The following is a 17,940-nucleotide window of genomic DNA, read 5'->3' on the forward strand; positions in this document are numbered from 1 at the left end:
GCACCTCTATAAAAGCAGACATTTTGGCAGTTTGTTGGTCTGGAGCATTCAGGTGCAAATAGAAAAGACATCAGCAATGAGTTTAGTGAAGCAATTGTTGCTTCCCATCAATCGGGGAAGGGTTTTGAGACCATTTCCAAACCATTTTGAAGTCCATAATTCTAAGCAGACAAAGATTATTTACGTGGAAAACATTCAAGACCGTTGCCAGACCTTCCAGGGGTGGGCGTTCCAGCAAATTCACCCCAACGTCAGGCTGTGAAATGCTCAGAAAAACTGCAAAAAGAGTTGCATCTAAGTCTGCAGGGTGAATATGGCAGCATGGCCTAAGCTTGCAAAGCTGCATCTGAACAAACCACAAGACCTACGGAACGATGTTCTTTGGACAGATGGGACCAAAAATGGAGGTGTTTGGCCACACTGAATACTGAAGGGTGGATGATTTGGGCTTGTTTTGTAACCATAGGATTTAGGCACTTTGCAGTCATCGAGTCAACCTTGTATACCAAAGCGAGCCAAAAATTGATGCCACCTAGCCAACAGCTAAAGCCTGGCCGGAACCGAGCCATTAAACAAGATACTAAGCACACCCGCAAATCTACAACAGAATGGCTGAAAAGAATTAGTGTTGCAATGGCCCCGTCCAGACCTCAACCTAGTGTACCTAATTTTAAGACATGCTTTTTTTTTATTATGTCCTGATATTTAAAACTATATAAACCACAGGGTGTGCTTTGTTTTTCACATGATTGTATGTGCTGATATAAAGAGCAAAAATAATATAACAGTGCAGGAAAGAATGTTTAGGGTGGGTGAAAGGATGAGTGGAGGTGCAAAGAAAAATGTGGAGAGAGAGAACCTGAGAGAGAGGCACTGTTGCATTATGTCCTCTACGTTGGACTATATGCCAGTTTCTGTCAGCTATGGGAGCCCATGGGACAGCAGGTGTTGATTGTTGAATTTCTGGGCCACTGCTGCAAGGGTACCTGTTGTCACGCCATCGGACTGAGGCGTGAAGCTCGTCCCAGTGGAAAAAAACAAGAGGAGGTGTGAGGTGATTATAGGATGAAGAGGGGACAGAGCGGGAGAAAAAGAACGACAGGAAAAGGAATGAATGGAAAATCAAGAATAAAAAGAAAGAAGGAAAAAGAGAAAACACAAGCAAAGATGGAGGCAGTGCCATCACTTTCCAGTCACTGTCTTATAATCAGCAATGTCGGCTCAAGAGAAATGAATGGGTGTGCGCCTTAACCCACTCTCTTTCACACACGCACACTAATTAAGCCCTGTGCTGAGGGGCTGGAGGCTCAGGGGAGGGATGGGGGTGAGGGTAAGGACAGGTTAATTGAACCTCCAGGGGGACGTTCACTCTAGGGGATGTCCTTTGCATCTCACCTCACCAGCATCCATCTGAAAGCCAGACGCAAAGAAATGGAATTATGAGCATGACATCACTGCCAGCACGGATTCCCACAAAGACCCGACAGACTGGGCTGGCATGAACACAGATTTATAACACTGCTAAATCAAACGTCTGCCATGTGGTGAGTTGAACACTTAACATTAGCTCTCCTAACAGCGCAGTAACTATTGATCTGATCTGGGGTGCAAAGGAAAGGGCTTGTCAGAATAGACTGAGAAAGGAAAAGGTCAACAGGTTGCACCATACTGATAGCACCACTGAAGGGACCTGGAGAGCAATGATGTACCACATCCTGGGGAAGTAGATGATCAAAGAAATGTGTGTCATGACTAAGCAATCTTTATCAAGGATCAAGTGGCACTGTACTGTAATCTAGTTTCTTCTTAGTTCTATTGTGTCGCGCTCATATCCAACTTTGATTATATGTTTTCTCTTCTCTTATAAAGTCGCAATTTCGGACAATGTTTTGTTGCGATATAGAGACAATAATCAGATCAAAAAAACAAAAGCAAAAACAAACAAAAAACACCACCACACACACGGTGGACATGAAAACCATGTAGGCCACATAAAGAAAAGGTTCTAAAAAATAATCCAATTTAATGACAAACCTATTTCATCCACTGTGGGAAAACAGAACTAAAAAAAAAAAGACTTAATATGATGTCGACAGGAGAGCGATTCTATCCATTCACTCTGGCGCTCAACTTCAGTTTAGTTACACAAGATTTGCTTCCAATAAGGGCATTGTCTCCTGTGCATTTATATGAGCAAGGAAACAGCCTCACTGCTCTTTTACGATGCCCTTGTACTGACAAGAGCAAAGCAGGGCCTTAGATGTGGGACACAATGGGAAAATAATTAAGCAAACAAGCTGACACTATAAAAGGCAATCGGTAGTAACCCACGCATTAAGAGGAAGTTATAACAAATGGCTCCATCAATGGTAGAAGCGTCTCAAGTCAGGGGTGGGCAGTGCAGACCTCTGAAGAGCTCTTTTAAATCAGACACTGGGCTCCTTGCGATGAAAAGCTCCACTATTCAAAACCCTCTCTTTATTAAAACAATAGAATTAATTCATGAGCCAGTGCATGCACTGAATATTGAATAATGAACTTAACAAGTATGTCTCAATGGACACAAGACAAGGAGTTTGGGGTTTTGTATGCTGTGAAAGCTGACAAACTACCAAAGTAATTCTATACTAAAAAGTCCAGCCATTTTATATATCCTCCCAAGCCAAGTGAAAGCTCACATGCAACCCTACAGTAAGAAATGGGCTTGGTGCTGAGGACAGCTCCTCTGAAACTACACATAGTGGCGCTAATGCAGGAGAGTGCTCAGAGGCAGGGCCTGCATCAGTGATACAAAAATATGAACACAGCCTCCAGCCTAAGTGAAGCAGCAGGCCCAAAATGCAAAGCCAAGATAGATGACAATCCACTAATCCTCCAGCATGTGGATGAAAGGACTTGGCTTAGTGTCAAAACAGAGAGGGCCAGTCCTACCTGAACAGATTAGAAGTGAGGGAAAAGCAAGAATACATTAGATATGAGAGAGAGAGAGAGAGAGGGAGGGGGGAAAAGGAAGCCGGAAAATGGACTTCTGGTTTGGCAACAGCTTTTCTTCGCCTTCATCTTCTTTTCTTTCTTAATCCTCGCCTCGAGGCGTTCTGTGCAGTCAAGCGCACTATTACGCGGCAACAATTAGCTGGGCTGTGGAAGCTGGCACCTGGTCCGAGGCATTCAGGAGCTTTCAGCAGCAGCTGACTGTACAGTCCCCCCCACCAGGTGGTCCTCCTTCAATGACATTAGCTAGTCACTCCAGTCACTCCAGGGTTAATCAAGAGCCCGTCCAAGCTCAGTCCGCCTGCGTGGAGCCCATTCAGCCAGCCACAGACACTGGGTCCTTAAATGGGCCGACCACACAATGAACTTTTTCCAACTGCACATAAAAAGAGCTAAAAAGACAGCTGATAATTTGAGAATGTTGCTTGGCTCGTCTGCAGAGTATACAGCCAAGCCTTCTGAACACAAAATAAATTCAATGCAGCGCCTCAGGAGCAACCATGAGAAGACCTACAGCGCTTTGCTCCTTAGCTATAAACATTAGTTCTACTCCATTCTCAAAGACTGACAAATGTCACCAACAATGACAGTTTAAGGGAAATCTTGGTTCAGCTGGGATGCTTATTGGTTGATTAAATCTGTTTCTAAGCACTATTTTGAATCAAATTTGAATTTAGAATTTTGAAAAGTAAGAGGGAGTTCCTGGTTTACACACACCGCTCTGAAGATTTGCACAAAGCCTATGGTATCCTGAGCTTGGAGCTCTGTGCACAGAGCATGAATAACATGATCTGAATAACAATAGCTATAGATTTGTAGAGGCTCTCAATACTAATTAGGGGCTATATGCACTGTTTGTAGCAAAGGCGTGTGCATTGAAATGAGATGCTAAGTGCTTTTATTTCAGCAACAAATTGGACGTCTGGCAACCCAAAGAGGGAATTCAAAGAAAGGCTTTACTAGTGGTACGGAAAAAGCTCCTGAAAGTTATACTACACAAATCTGGTTTCAGAAATACATTGACAGTGTAGTAGTATAACAGGAATGCTTTTAAAGTGACCTTAAAGTAGAAAAACGTACAGCCTCTAATTTTCTGTACAATGTTATGGATAGGAACCAGGGGTCACAATTTATTCACTGTTTTTAAATGTTAAAATGACAAAGTATTGGTAAATTAAAAAAAATCTCCATCATTATGCAACATACTCAAAACCATTCCATGTAATCTTTCTGGTTGCTTTCAGAGGCATCAAACTGTTCGGATGTCTGGTTCTTTGTAAGTTACTAAAGATAATTTCCCCACAAACAGCTCTGAATGACAGCTCGTTCTTTTCACAACTCTAAAGATTTTTTTCTTAACAATTTGACTACACAGAAACTTTGAGAAGTCTGCAGAATTCCTCTTTAAGTTACACATCACCAGAAGACCAACAGAAAAAAATGAGAAAAATCTGTGATGCACTGCAGTCTTTTCACTGTTGCTGCCCTTATACAACCGAACTGCAGTCTTCTACTTCAGAATGTAAAGAACCTCCATTTCCACATCAAAGGCCACCTCTGGTGTGGAGGAGGGCTGGACAAAAGCATGATGCACACTTTTATGTCGTGTTGCTGTTTTCTGTTGTTGTTTTGTTTATCCTTCAATGCGGAGGACTCTATTTTGTGCAAAGATGCAAATGGAGAACACAAGGACATCCTTTAACACGGCACAATCACGCCCAGCTTGTGGAGGAGCCGTCGCTGCCTTTGAACTCTTTAAAGTGGCATTAATGCAGAACTTATAAATAATCAACTAATTCCTCTTTCAAGACAGCCAACAATGGGCCACAGGAAGCTGAGAGGGCGATAGTCTTTAAACAAACAGCCCTTGCTGACCCGAGGTGGCAATCATAAAATCTGCTGCTCACTGTTCAAGCAGAACTAGGAGGAATGACTACAGTAAAGTTAAAAGGTACCAAAAGAGATACAGTCCTGAAATCAGAGAATCACACTAAACTGCTGCCCTGTGCTCCAGAATGCCAGAATCAGAAAATAGCAATACGATCACAAGGTTTTTACAGCTATTTCAGTCAACTGTATCAAATCCACTTATCACCAATCTTTCAGCAAGAGTGTTCTGAATGGATTGAGAGGACTGCTACAGTATAACAGTCTAAATCACTGAGTGTGAAATCACAGTGCTCTCTGAAAGCAACTTCACAAATAAAACGCTCCTCCCTCTAATCAGTACTGAGCGTGGACTGCAACTGCAGTCCTAGAACAAGAACTACTTAATAGTAATTATAGTCCAGGATAATCAGCCTCATCTTAGTACTGTACTTAAAATGCGCTGACGATAACCAACCAACCAAACAAATTAAAAGAAAAGTGTAACTCTTGGTAAAACCAAGTGTAAAATAAATAAATAAATAAATAAAACATGTAAAATTAGAGAGCAGATATGCAAAAGTGTCTTTTTTTATTCTGAAAATGTGATTAAAGGAAAGAAAAAAACATCACAGAGTACAATACTGGTGGGTTACATGGCAGGTGACATTTTTGTGACATTTCGGGCTAGAATTGAATATGTGTAGGATATGAGAGGATAAGCGAGGATAGCCATGTTCTATTCAGGCCCAGCCTGGTGGGGCAGAGCTCAGACGCCTGGCTGGGACCAGGGAGATTGAATGGTAATCAGTGTGGTACTGATAATGAATGATTGAAGGCTCTTTCTCACCATTGGAGAATTTCAATATCACAAGAGCCCTAGAGGCAGGATTCTTATCAGTGCAGGCCTCAGACAAAGGAATCCACAGAATGGGAAATGTGCTTAAACACAGGCCAGCCGTGAATGACCAGGCCGATTAGCAGGAGGAGGGAAAATAAATAAATAAAAGCATGCAGTGGAGAACACGCACATGCACATACAAGCCTAGAGACACTAGAGGCTTCTTAAGGAGCATTTGGGAGTAAGCATCAAGCAGAGAATACCTCTGGTGCTTCAGGCAATTTTATACTGATGAGCCCGAAACAAAATATGGCAAAACAAAGCAACAGTGGCACAGCCCTGCACTTGCGCGCACTCACACACTGACGCACTCCACAACTGCATTCGCACACACAAACATTCTCTCATACATTCAAATGCTCCTACACTAAAATGCTAAGGCTTGCCAGATATGCTCATTATCCCTCCCCTTTAAGCAGCAACAGACAAAGAGAAAGAAAAAGCGAGAGAGAAAGCGAGAGAGAAAGAGAGAGAGAAAGAGAGAGAGAATAAGAAAGAAGGAAAGAGATTGAAGAGAAAAAAAAAAAAAACACACACACACACACACACACACAACACTAATCAATGAGAACACCTCCATTGTGTTCATGGGAGAAAGACAGCGAGAGCAACATCCATTTGGATAACTTGAGAGGGCTAACGGCTTTCTCCCAGTGTTAGCAGTCTGGCGAGGGAGGAGAAAGAAAGTTCATTAATTAAACAAGGCTTGGGCAGACAGATGGAACGGCTAGCTGGATGCTAATTACTCTGAGAAGACGAGCAGGTTTAACACTCCTCCACGCCCGCTCCGCCATCAATCACAATTAGCATGGCTCTTAAACGTTCACCTAGTTCACTCTGCCAAAAACAGAGGACGAGAGCGAGAGAGAATGTTTATGTTTGGTTGGGTGCTGTGATTCATTGTTCAACCAGAGAAGCACCACTTTGTTTATAATCATGTCATTAGAAACACTAGTTCATTAATGATTCTATCAGCTGCCTTCTTTCCCTTTATTTGGATAGGACACTTTAGCCTTCTATAGATTATCTGCTGATGTTTCAATTGTTAAACTAATCTGGTGGAGCTTAGCTGTTTCTTGAGTTGGAGTTGGAGTTATGATTAGGACCAGGGCAAAGGTTACATTTAGGTTGAGGTTACTGTTGGTATAAAGACCAGGACTGGGATTAGGACAAGGGTAAAGTTTACATTTAAGTCTGGGTTGAGGTTAAGTTTAATGTTAAGACCAGGGCTGGGGTTAGAACCAGTGCAAAGATTGTGTTTAACGGTTTGGTTGAGGTTAAGTTTATTATTGAGACCAGGATGTTTATATACTAGAACTAGGACCAGGACCAGGGCGAAGGTTACTTTTACATTTTGGTTGAGATTACGGTTAGTATTAAAAACAGGGCTAGGATTAGGACCAGGGTAAAGGTTACGTTTACGTTTTGGTTGAGGTTAGTATTAATACCATGCCTAAGGTTAGGAGCAGAGCAAAGATTTGGATTGATTAACGTTAGGACCAGATTTACAGTTAAGGGGAAATAAACATATATTTAGTTCAATAAAAGTTAAAGGAACATTGACTATCTACAAATCATATAAAGTGACCTATCCAAATAAAGTGTTACAGTATTCTTATATAAAATAATCTACTGATTATGACCAAGAATAATCACTGGTTAACTAAACAAAACCAAACTTTGCATAACCTTTCAAAGAAATACTGTACCTGTAAAGTATATAAACGTATAAAGTATATAAACGTTCACACTAACTAGTAAGTCTATCATGATTCTTTCTATTACAGAGAAGCAGCAGGAGAACTGATCAAGCAAACTGACCATCAGTGCTAATTCATCAGAAATGCACATTTAAATAAATTACCTTTTAAATGAAGTCATCAACCATCAGTTTAATTGACCCCTAATATAATTGTATTAAATTTATTTCTATAATGTAACTTATCGTTACATTAGAGCCAACATATCGTTGCACTTCGATTATATATATGCATCATCGTTCAAACAGAGGCAAGTGTGAATTAACAGGCACATCCTTCATGCTTAAGAGGTGATTAAGTAACGTTTTCCCCGCTCTGCTCCCGTGTCACTCCTGAGGGAGCAGTAATAATGGAGTGAGCTCAGGGTAACTCTACACCTCTCCACATTTACAGAACCACCCTCCCCAGCTACCCTCCTGCCCGCACCAGAAGGGGGGGGATCCCATCCAGATCTGGCAACGGCTCACCCATTCACAACGCCGCCAGAACACAGACAGCTGTCAGGCATGAATGCCTAACGGAGTTCACTGTTTTTTGAGGGAGGAACCAGTGGGTTGGGTGGGGTTCAAGTTTAAAGGCACAGCACATGGACTGTAAAAACCACCCAGAGTACTTGCAGCTCAGAACGATCACTCTGATCACATGTGCAGTCCATGTAAATGCAGTATGCAGACAGTGTGAATATGAACTGACATCTTCTGCACAGTTTACTCACACAACTTATTTTAGAATGATTAAGAAAGGCAGTGAAAACAAGTGTTTCAGTGCTTGGTACTGTTAACCAAAAGCTAGAGTAAATAATTGAAAATAACACAATTTCACCTAAAAGCTTCTCCAAGTTCAAGCATATAGAAAGCAAAAAAACAAAACAATGCATGAGCCATTGAGGGGGAAAAAGGAAGAATACACAAACACACACTCATACCTCTATTGTATCTGCCACCTGTTTTTCCACCAGCTATTTCTCTGCTGTCACTGAGTTGTTTACAAACTTGTTCTCTACCTGTGTTTAAGCTGGTGTTACCCACAAGAAAGAGTCGCCCCAGGGGGGTTGAATCGGTGTGTGTGTGTGTTGCCTTTGTTCCAAGCATCATGAGCAGAAGGAGGGGAAGAGGGAGAAGAGAGAGAGAGAGAGAGAGAGAGAGAGAGAGAGAGAGAGAGCCACCAGTAATGCTATGAGTCATTCAGCATTAGAGGAGAAAGCAAGAGAGAGGAAAGAGGGAGGGGAGAATACTTGTGCATTTTATATGAAGCAGCAGCTATACACCATATGCCATATGGGACTGGCTTGACTCTCAAGTCAGGGCTGGGCTTGACAGGACATCGGTTCCTGAAAGAGTGCCAGTGTGTTTGCAAGGGCATCAGCTTCATACAGAACATCAACACTGCCATAAAAAAAATCTTTTACGTTTGAGATGGCTTGTGATGTAGGTTAGCGTACTTTAACGTAGCAACTTTTTAGTCCATGTACTTCTGGACAGTTTTTCTTTGAATGTATACATTGTAAAGGACAGCTGGCATTTTCAAATGGCGTAAAACAAGGCTTTGACCTGACAGTGATGATGTGCAGTCCCTCATGTCTGGGTGTGGTGGGGTGAGGGTCAAAAGTAATTGAGTTTGTTGATGTGTGCACATACTGTATTTAGTTTTTTTTTTTTGCAAATGTGGAAAAAGAGTGGGGCAGGAGGAGAACAAGGAAGGAGGAGAGTTGGTGGGGGGCTGGGAAGGCGAGATCGGAACACATTTGATATTGTACGGAGCCCCTGGGAACAGCTGGTGAGTTGGGAGGAGCAGGGCGGCAGGCAGAAGAGGGGGAGAGGCGAGGGGGAAAGGGGAGAGAAGCCAGTGTGCTGGAGTGAAAATGGGATTAGAGTCAGCACTCTATGATTGGGTGGGGGCACTGGACCCTCTCTTCATGGAGGCACGCATTAGATTTTGTACTGACTACAGGCCCTCTAACCTAGCACTGGAGGCGCAGAGCATAGTGCCTGCTGTTTTTACACATGGGAAATAAATATTTATTTATTTAAATATTTATTGAATGCCAAGCACAAATACTCGTTCTTATGAGAGTTTCATAGCATGGACAGGACTGTAAAAGGTCTTTTTTTTGTTCAATATTTGCAATATTTGCAACTAAAACTGTCCTGAAACACAGAACAATGTTGATGTTATATATATATTTATTTTTTAGCTGTTAATTAAATAATTCCCATAAGAACATGTCATTATCCACCAATGCAAACCAAAAAAAAAAATATTTTGGAAGCACAAAAGGAACTAGGAAAGTGATAAGGCTGACAAAAATAGAGTAATGTGTGGGCAATGATGGAGAAAATGTGGCAAAAGTGACTAGGAAAGGTACTGCCATTTGGCAACAGTCCTCCCCTCCTCTTCCTGATGAGGGCTAAAAGCTGGGGCTCGCATGACTGGCGGCGGGCAGGAACAGATTATGGCTATTGATTGGTGCCTGGAGATGGATCTGACTGAAGAAGAGAGGAAGAGAGAGGGCGGAGCAGTCAGGGAGCAAGGGAGAGGGAGAGACAGAGGAGGAAGCATGCTAACACCATCGATTCCGGTCAGCAGGGGAGGCAGTGAGGCAGACTGAAGGTCAGTGAATCTCTGTCTTGCCTCTTAAATCCCACCCTCCCCACCTTGGGGCCTGTCATCAGAGCCTCCCCCCATGCCGAGCGGAGCCACCACTAACCTACTACTGCTAAAACTCCCCTGGCACTGTCTTCCACTGAGTGACAGCAAGGCAGAGAGACTACCCTCAGAGGAGACTTCTAACACAGCACAGTACAGTACAGGAGCATGGAAAAAAAGGCATAGTACATAGTTACACATATGTACAGTGTATACACACACTTACCAAGCATTTAATTACACAAATATTGGCTTGTTTAAGGGACGTAGATATAAGGGATGTAAATAGTAAATAAGCCTTTGTAACTTATGCACCACATGCTAAAATCATGTAATGGACCTCAAAACCAGATTTTTGGACTAGAACATGGCTTTTAGTGTGAACCTCTATTATCATAAAAGCTGTTAACAAGTAAGGTGTATATATTGCTGTTTTTTGCGTTATGTCTAGCATTATATCCCTGAGTTCTACCAATGAGAAATGAGAAAGCCAGATTTTCTAGATGTTAAGAGAGAGACTAACCAAAGTGCCTAGAGAGCAGGATGTCCAAAGAAAGAACAAAACAAACAAAACAGCAGTCTTGAGCTTTGGGATCATATTTGGAAAAGGCCAAGCCACATAAAAATTATAAGCCTAAACACACCCAAGATGCATTTAATACAAATCCCATCACTCCAAACACTACAGGAGGTGATCTGAGGCACATTTAAGTCATGTTATAGTAATGTTAAGGGATCTCTTCAGGACACATTTAACAACCAAAACTCCTGCCAATACAACCAAAACACCAGTAATAATTGCATATACAGAGAATCTGCATATGCTGTCCCACGCAGCAATCAAATTTCAGGCTGACTAACTGGAAGAGCATTTTACTACCAAGTGTAAATACATTTGTCTTAAATCTTACAATCCACATACTAGTCACATGAAGTGAGCAGGTGTGAACAGAGTTAGAGACTATGTCCAAATACTTTGACGAAATGTCCTTGTCTGGTTTCCTTCCCCCCCCCCACCGATCTGTAGCTAATGGCTCCAGTAAATAACGGCAGAGCTTATTAGCATGTGGATTCATATGGTTACTAGATGAGTCACAATCAAGGCGAGCAGACAGGTAAGAATGCTTTAACTATTCAGCCATAAAAGGTGAATGCTTGTTATAGCGCTCAGTACCGGACTAATGTGACAAATTCTGCTCCCTGCAGTCACAGTCACATTAAAACCACGGACAACATACATAGATGCATATCTGGTCATGTTTTTGTGTGTTGGGTCATTTTCCTCTGAGGTGGATATAAGTCAGATATCCTACTATTATAATCTCCAATGTTAAGAGCATGGAGTGTTTTTAAATATTGCTTAAAAAATAAAACAAAAAAGGGAAAAAAATACAAACTGGAAAGTTTTCAATGCGGTGCTGATTACATGCATTAATATTATATAAAAGATAAGATCAAAAGTTTGTGGGCCTTTCCAAGCTTTTGTCTCAAAATAACTGCAAGACGAATTTTAAGCTCACCTACCAGCTTTGTCCATTCCCGCATGAAAAAAGGGCACTAGCACGCCAGACTTCAAACTCACAGCAGCTGTTTTTTTCAATAGAGCTGAATCAATAATAGATGACACATTATGTGTGATTTGAAAGGGCTGTGTAATACAGTGTCAGCAGGAGAGAGGCCTCTCTGTCCAAAAAGCTCCTGCCAAGCCCTCTGGAATAACACTGTTCCTTCGGCCGCAGCAACCTGAGAACAGCAGCACCGGGTACAGTGGGGTAGAGACATGCACATGCACACGGAGGCAACACTCACCTGTGTAAACACACAGACGGCTAGTGGGGTGGGGGACACGAGGCAGCACAGTGCGAGAAGAGGGGACCGCGGTGCACCTGGCCAAGCACTGGTGGCCATTTCTCCACAGCCCATCCAATTAGGGCTGAGTGATGGCACAGCAGAGAAGCAGGGCTGCTGGAGGCCTCTCCAGCTCCGCGGTGCTGCCACACAGCAGCACCTGCTTTTATCAACCTATGCCCTGAGCACCACCACTGCCTTTGAAGAAATATTCAACTAATTACCTTGGAGCACCGTCGCACAACAAGACGGCAGATTGCAAGAACCCAGGCCATTGAGAGATGGGAATCTCCAGAAGAGATTTCATCTCTGCACAAATACACATGCCTTTCAGCTACACAGGCCAAGTTATTGTTCAGAACCAGGGATTGGGGGGGGGGTGGTAAAAGAAAGACAGAAAAAAGAAATAATAAGAAGAGTGAATAAGACTGGAGATAAAAGTGGTAGCAAAGAAGAGATAAAGAAAAGAACATGTATGTGCACGTATATGAGAGATGACCTACACAGCAGCTGTTCCTGTAACTAACCACTAACTTAAGAGACAATGATGCGAGCCCCAGTAGATGAATTATTCATTAGAACAGATCAAGCCTTTGTGCAAAGCTGTGAAAACCAAGTATCTTTATATGCATCTCATTCTGTTCACAGCAGACATGAGAAATATACACTTGATAAATAGCTCAGATAATAAAAGAACACAAATAGAAACTCTTAAAGCTCTTTGAAGCCTCCAACACACTTTCCTCAAATCCTGCCTGGCAGTTCTTTTTCTCTACAGCAGTAGTTATGGTAGCTCTGAGACCTCTGAGAGTGTTTGAAAGGATACAAGCTCTGGTAGAGTGTCAGTCGTGACTTCACTGCTCTGCTGGCATTAATGCACGTGGCCCGCACGAGACTGGGCAACAGCGTCCCTGTGACTATCGCGCCATCAAACAGAGGTCCGAAGAATGGAACCTGAGACAGAAGAAAAATTGTGGGGGTTAGAGGTGTTGTGTCAGACTGCAATTTCAGAGAGGTGTGATGTCCATGGCTCCCACAAATCTTGGAAATGAGAAAAAAAAAAAAAACAACAACAGGTGACCTGATGGAGACATCAATCTATTTTCTCTCTATGACAAAACACAGCCACGTCCCAGAGAAAAATCAATGAATATGACAGGCCAAAATGATTCCAGTCAATATGGAATGCTGCACTTTCCCATTCTCAAGGCTTGTCTCATTGAACAGAGGACTGGGAGTTATTTATGTTGTCAGCGACACAGCCAAGGGAATTTCTCCAAGCATTTTTAGGCATTCAGTCCTCATTTGGATCGCTGCAGTACAACGTTTGACCAAAGCTCACCTATAAAACAACCATGCATTTCACTTTTCAGTCAAAACTTCAACTGCAGTTCTTGATAGGAATGTTGTTCAGTGTAATCTAACAGTTAATGTGTTTTTCCAGTAGGATTCCATAGATGTGGGAGGGGAGGAAGGGGAAAGAAAGCTTTGGTGGCTTAGCTTTGGTCACTCAGGCTGCTTTTGACCTGTCTGAAGTCCAGGCAGGGAAGCAGATCTATGTGTGTGTGTGCATGTGCGCGTCTGTGTGTGTAGCATGAGTGAATAGTGAAGATGAAAGCTAGTCTGGCCATGATGAGAGCAGCATGCCGACAGTGCAGTAATGGACTCTGGGGAAATGGAAGGAGTGCATTTATAGACTCTTCAGTTTAGAGTAAGGCATGCAGAATAGACAGGCTAAGAGACCATCTACTAAAGGCACTATCTACTAAACCTCCAATACTGCAGATCTAAAAACTAAGCAAGAGTCAATGCAAAAATATAACTACAAATATAACATTAATGTTAAAATGGGTGACTGACATGATTTCATTATAATAAAAATATAAATATATATGTCACCCCTTTACTGTTTTCTTATTATAACCTAAACAAGTAACAGAAGTAACTGTTCTAAAAGCTGAATAATGTGCCTTTCTAAGAAGCCTCTATATCTAATTAATTGTGACTCATGCAAAGACCTGGGCACCATACAGAGTCAAAACTCACAAATCACAGCCTTTCGAAGCAGCTAAGAGGGATTTTTCCCCCACTCTCATTTGCAGAAGCCCAAACACTATATAGACAAAAGTATTGGGACACCTGCTCATTCATTGTGTCTTCCAAAATCAAGGGTATTTCAAAAAGCTATCCTGCTTTTGTCTCTACTGTGCAGGAAGGGTTTTCTACTAGACTTTGGAGAATTACTGTAAGGATTTGAGTGCAAGAGCATTATTAAGGTCAGGATGTTGGATGATCACCACCCAAACTCATCCCCGTCTTTCCAACTCATCCCTAAAGTACTGGATGGATTGGCATGGTGCCCAGAGGTTGAAGTTTATTTGCTGCAAATACTTCTCTACAGGGACTAGACAAGCTGTATATGCACACTTGCACATCTGTGGAAGCAATGGGTGCAACTTAAAGTTGGACATATTGGTTTGGACATATGCACTTTTCCACTGCAGGGCTAAACAGTTCTAGGCACGGAGGATAACTGGTCCAGTGGCTTTTTTCACTGGACCACAGAAGGCTTACAATGCTTTTCTCCTTTATGACCGAAGATCCGGGGTCTTTATAGTTCAGTACAGAAAATAGGCCGCATCCAATCATTCAAACCATATCTATTGTTTGATATTTGCGGAGTGTTACCTGTGCTGCTTTGGACACAAAAAAGCAATAGCAAAAACAATTGTAAAAATTTTGCAATAGTTAGTATGCTCAGTTTTAAAAGTTAGCATGCGAACTTGCTAACACCGTGAAATCAGGTTGGGGATATGAGACCGTGCAGATCCGATGAAAGCAACTGTTGCACATTATTATGAGACGCTGTGCACTCCCTCGTCCTGTTAGGTTTTACTTTTTTATTTTTATGTTATGAAAGAAAAGTGACTCTGCATTAAGATTGGCTGAAAATATATTTTATGTTTGATTAGCTACAGAGGTTGCTTAATAAAAAAAACAAACAAATAAAATAAAAACTGTATAAATAATTAACATATATAAATTAACATAGTATCACAATATGTTAAATATACTGTAAAAGAAATTTAATAGCAGTGAGTTTTTAGGAACTACGCAGTGGACATACCTGTGGTTTCTTCATGATCTGAATGAAGAACATGTGGTTCTTCATGGGGTAGATGATGATAAGCACATCTCCAAAGTCAGTAGGAATAATACCCCGCCGGTAGTCCCGTGTGTGCTCTGACCACACAATGTGCACTTCATCATTTCCCAGATGACGAAGCTACAAGAAAACACAGATATATTAACATTTCTAATGTAACATTTTGGAGTCATAATGGTTAAAAAAAGAAAGAAAATAGCACAACGTAGCAGTCATCATTAAGCTTAACACTTCAGTTTCTGACTCTTATATGTAACTTACATGTTAGTTTCAAGCTGCTAAATAATTTATAGCAGTTACTGAATAAAAGTATTGCGATTACTTCCTAAATAATGAGCCTAGGACTGAAGGGGTTAAGTGATTGCTATGAAACTAAGGCAGAGTTTGATTGTTCGATGGCCAGATGTGAAGTTTCTTTAAGAGCACTTTGGCCTGTTTGAAAGAACAAGCTAATCATTCCATTTCCACTAGACCTGAAAACACTCTAATAAGACTTAATCATAAAATTTGTTTTGAGCAGAGCAATAATTTTAGGTTTGCAAAAACTTTTGCACATATATTTCAGTACATAATGGCCCTGCATCTTGTTACAGCGCTTTCAATTGTGGAATCAAATGAGTTTGAGAAATTGGATTATTATGAGACAATCATTCGATTAAATTGACTGCTTTGCCTGTCAAATTGCTCACATTTTCATTTTATATTAAACTAGGAAATACATTTCTAGGAAATCTGTTTTTTTTCGGGTTTGTGCTTTTAACAAGATGGAAAAATAAAAGCAACGTGCTCTCAGACTGATACTATATATATATATATATATATATATATATATATATATATATATATATATATATATATATATATATATATATATGCTAGCAGTTATACAACACATAAAATAGCACCAAAGCTATTTGATTACAAACAGTAATCAATTACAGATTGTATTAAACAGTAATTGTTTATTTTTTCATCTTTAACTGGTTAAGTATCTAAGAGAAGTAAAGCACATTTAATTTTAATATGTTTAAATATTTAGTCAAGACATTATGTAAGGTATTCAAAGCAAGAACACCTAATCAGAGTGTTTATCTAGGTCAAAAGTTTTTTTTTTTTTTTTTTTTTTTAATATACTTTACGAGCAACAACTAGAAGTAGGTAAGCTAGGATCCCCTTGATGGGCTGTCAAACATCTGCCAATGTACTGATGTCTAATGAGCCATTAACAAAACATGCCCTCTCCACCAAAAAATGCAATTACCACATTTCCCCATAAGCCCTTAATTATGCTAATGGACTAGAATTACACAAATCCACAACAAGCTGATTGGGCCAATGCATGCTGATCCATTTCAGAGACAGCAAAAGAATCAATGGCATGTAAATAGGTCAGGGAAAAAAGGGGAAATAGACAACATGCTGTACACATACTGCGGATGCCATCCGAACTAAAATGCACCAGGTGTTGAAGACAACATTGTGATAATGCATAATTTGGATGATTGAGAGCAGAAAGCTAGTGGGAGTGAGATAGCTCTCTTAATATGAATGACTCCAGTATTATTAGCCTCATTTAACCCTCACCTAGCCTCGTTTGAAAAAACTGATTTGGAAAAAACAAATACAGAGGGCACACACACACACACACACAATCAAATCAAAAAGCAGCAAAAACAGTAGCGTCTCTTTAGCTCTAGACTGGACATGTGGAGAGTGCAAGAGAGAGACTGACAAGAGTGTACGTGTGTGGGACTACATATGTCAGCCTGACCGGCTGCCTCCTGACTCTAAGGCTTTGAATGGCCGAGCCCTTCAAATAACTGCATTACTAGCACAGCCAGCTGCTCTGCCCCCCAGAACTCAATTGAATTCAGGAATTCCTCTCTTTTTCCTTTTCCTCCCCTTCTCCCCTCCCCCTTGCTGAAAGTTGCATTTGTAAATTAGAGGGGTAACTTCCTGTCTGGACGTGGCTGATAAAGAGCCCCCCTCAGCCCTCCCTATTCAAATGCCCGCTGCACGCTCGCCCCCGGTTACCACCAGAGAAGGAGCAAAGCAATTACGGGGCCCCCGGCCCAAATGAATCGAACGCGGCTCGCGGCACACAACCTTCCACCACAAGCTCACACACACGCACCTACACACTGCTGGGCCACGCCTCTGGCACATGCACTGGGCAGAGGGAAAAAGAAAAAAAATCGAACGTGGCTGAGATGGACTAATGTGAGCAGGTTCAGCATGATCCTCCTGATGAATTTCCTCTCTGCGGGCGAGCACATGATCAGATTGGGCCACGCTTGCAAAGCTGGAGCCCAGCGGCTCATTTTGCTAGTGTTAACGCACTAACGCCTGTCGATCGCTACCCCGCCGACACGGGCGGAATTCGATAGCAGGGCCCCGCTGGCATCCGCCAGGCCCCTGGCCCTGGCAGAGTGAGTTAATGGGCTGATCGGGGCCCAGGTCACAGCACAAGCAGGAGTCAAGAGAGTCAGAACCATTACCGAGGCAGAACATGCCTACTGCTCTCTTCAGCTCTACAGTGCTTCAGGTAGCAGCGGACAGACGGAGCCCAGTAATCAACAGCATAGTCACACAGTCACGCCTCGCACATGTCTGTCACATGCTCGGTCATACTGATCTACTATCAGCCAAGCATACCAGCTGAAGACCAGTGTCCACAGACAGGGAGCCTCTAAAACTGTAAGGAAATAAAATAATATTGTCTAATATTCTTATGTATAAATATTAATTGTGTGCATTCCCTG

At 41.8% G+C, this 17,940-nt stretch overlaps 1 protein-coding gene across 6 annotated transcripts in view; it reads right to left on the reverse strand.

Annotated features, from left to right (window-relative positions):
- Nucleotides 1-17,940, reverse strand: part of ralgapa2 (Ral GTPase activating protein catalytic subunit alpha 2) — a 107,412-nt gene that overhangs the window by 16,480 nt on the left and 72,992 nt on the right. For all 6 annotated transcript variants that reach the window (XM_072689481.1, XM_072689479.1, XM_072689478.1 and 3 more), the window contains 2 exons: nucleotides 15,140-15,298; nucleotides 12,839-12,966 (listed from right to left, as the gene is read on the reverse strand). In XM_072689481.1, the coding sequence (XP_072545582.1) occupies nucleotides 12,839-12,966; nucleotides 15,140-15,298 (287 nt within the window). The remainder of the gene's footprint in view (nucleotides 1-12,838; nucleotides 12,967-15,139; nucleotides 15,299-17,940) is intronic.

This window comes from Salminus brasiliensis, chromosome 10 (assembly GCF_030463535.1).
Source record: "Salminus brasiliensis chromosome 10, fSalBra1.hap2, whole genome shotgun sequence".
Classification (NCBI taxonomy): domain Eukaryota; kingdom Metazoa; phylum Chordata; class Actinopteri; order Characiformes; family Bryconidae; genus Salminus; species Salminus brasiliensis.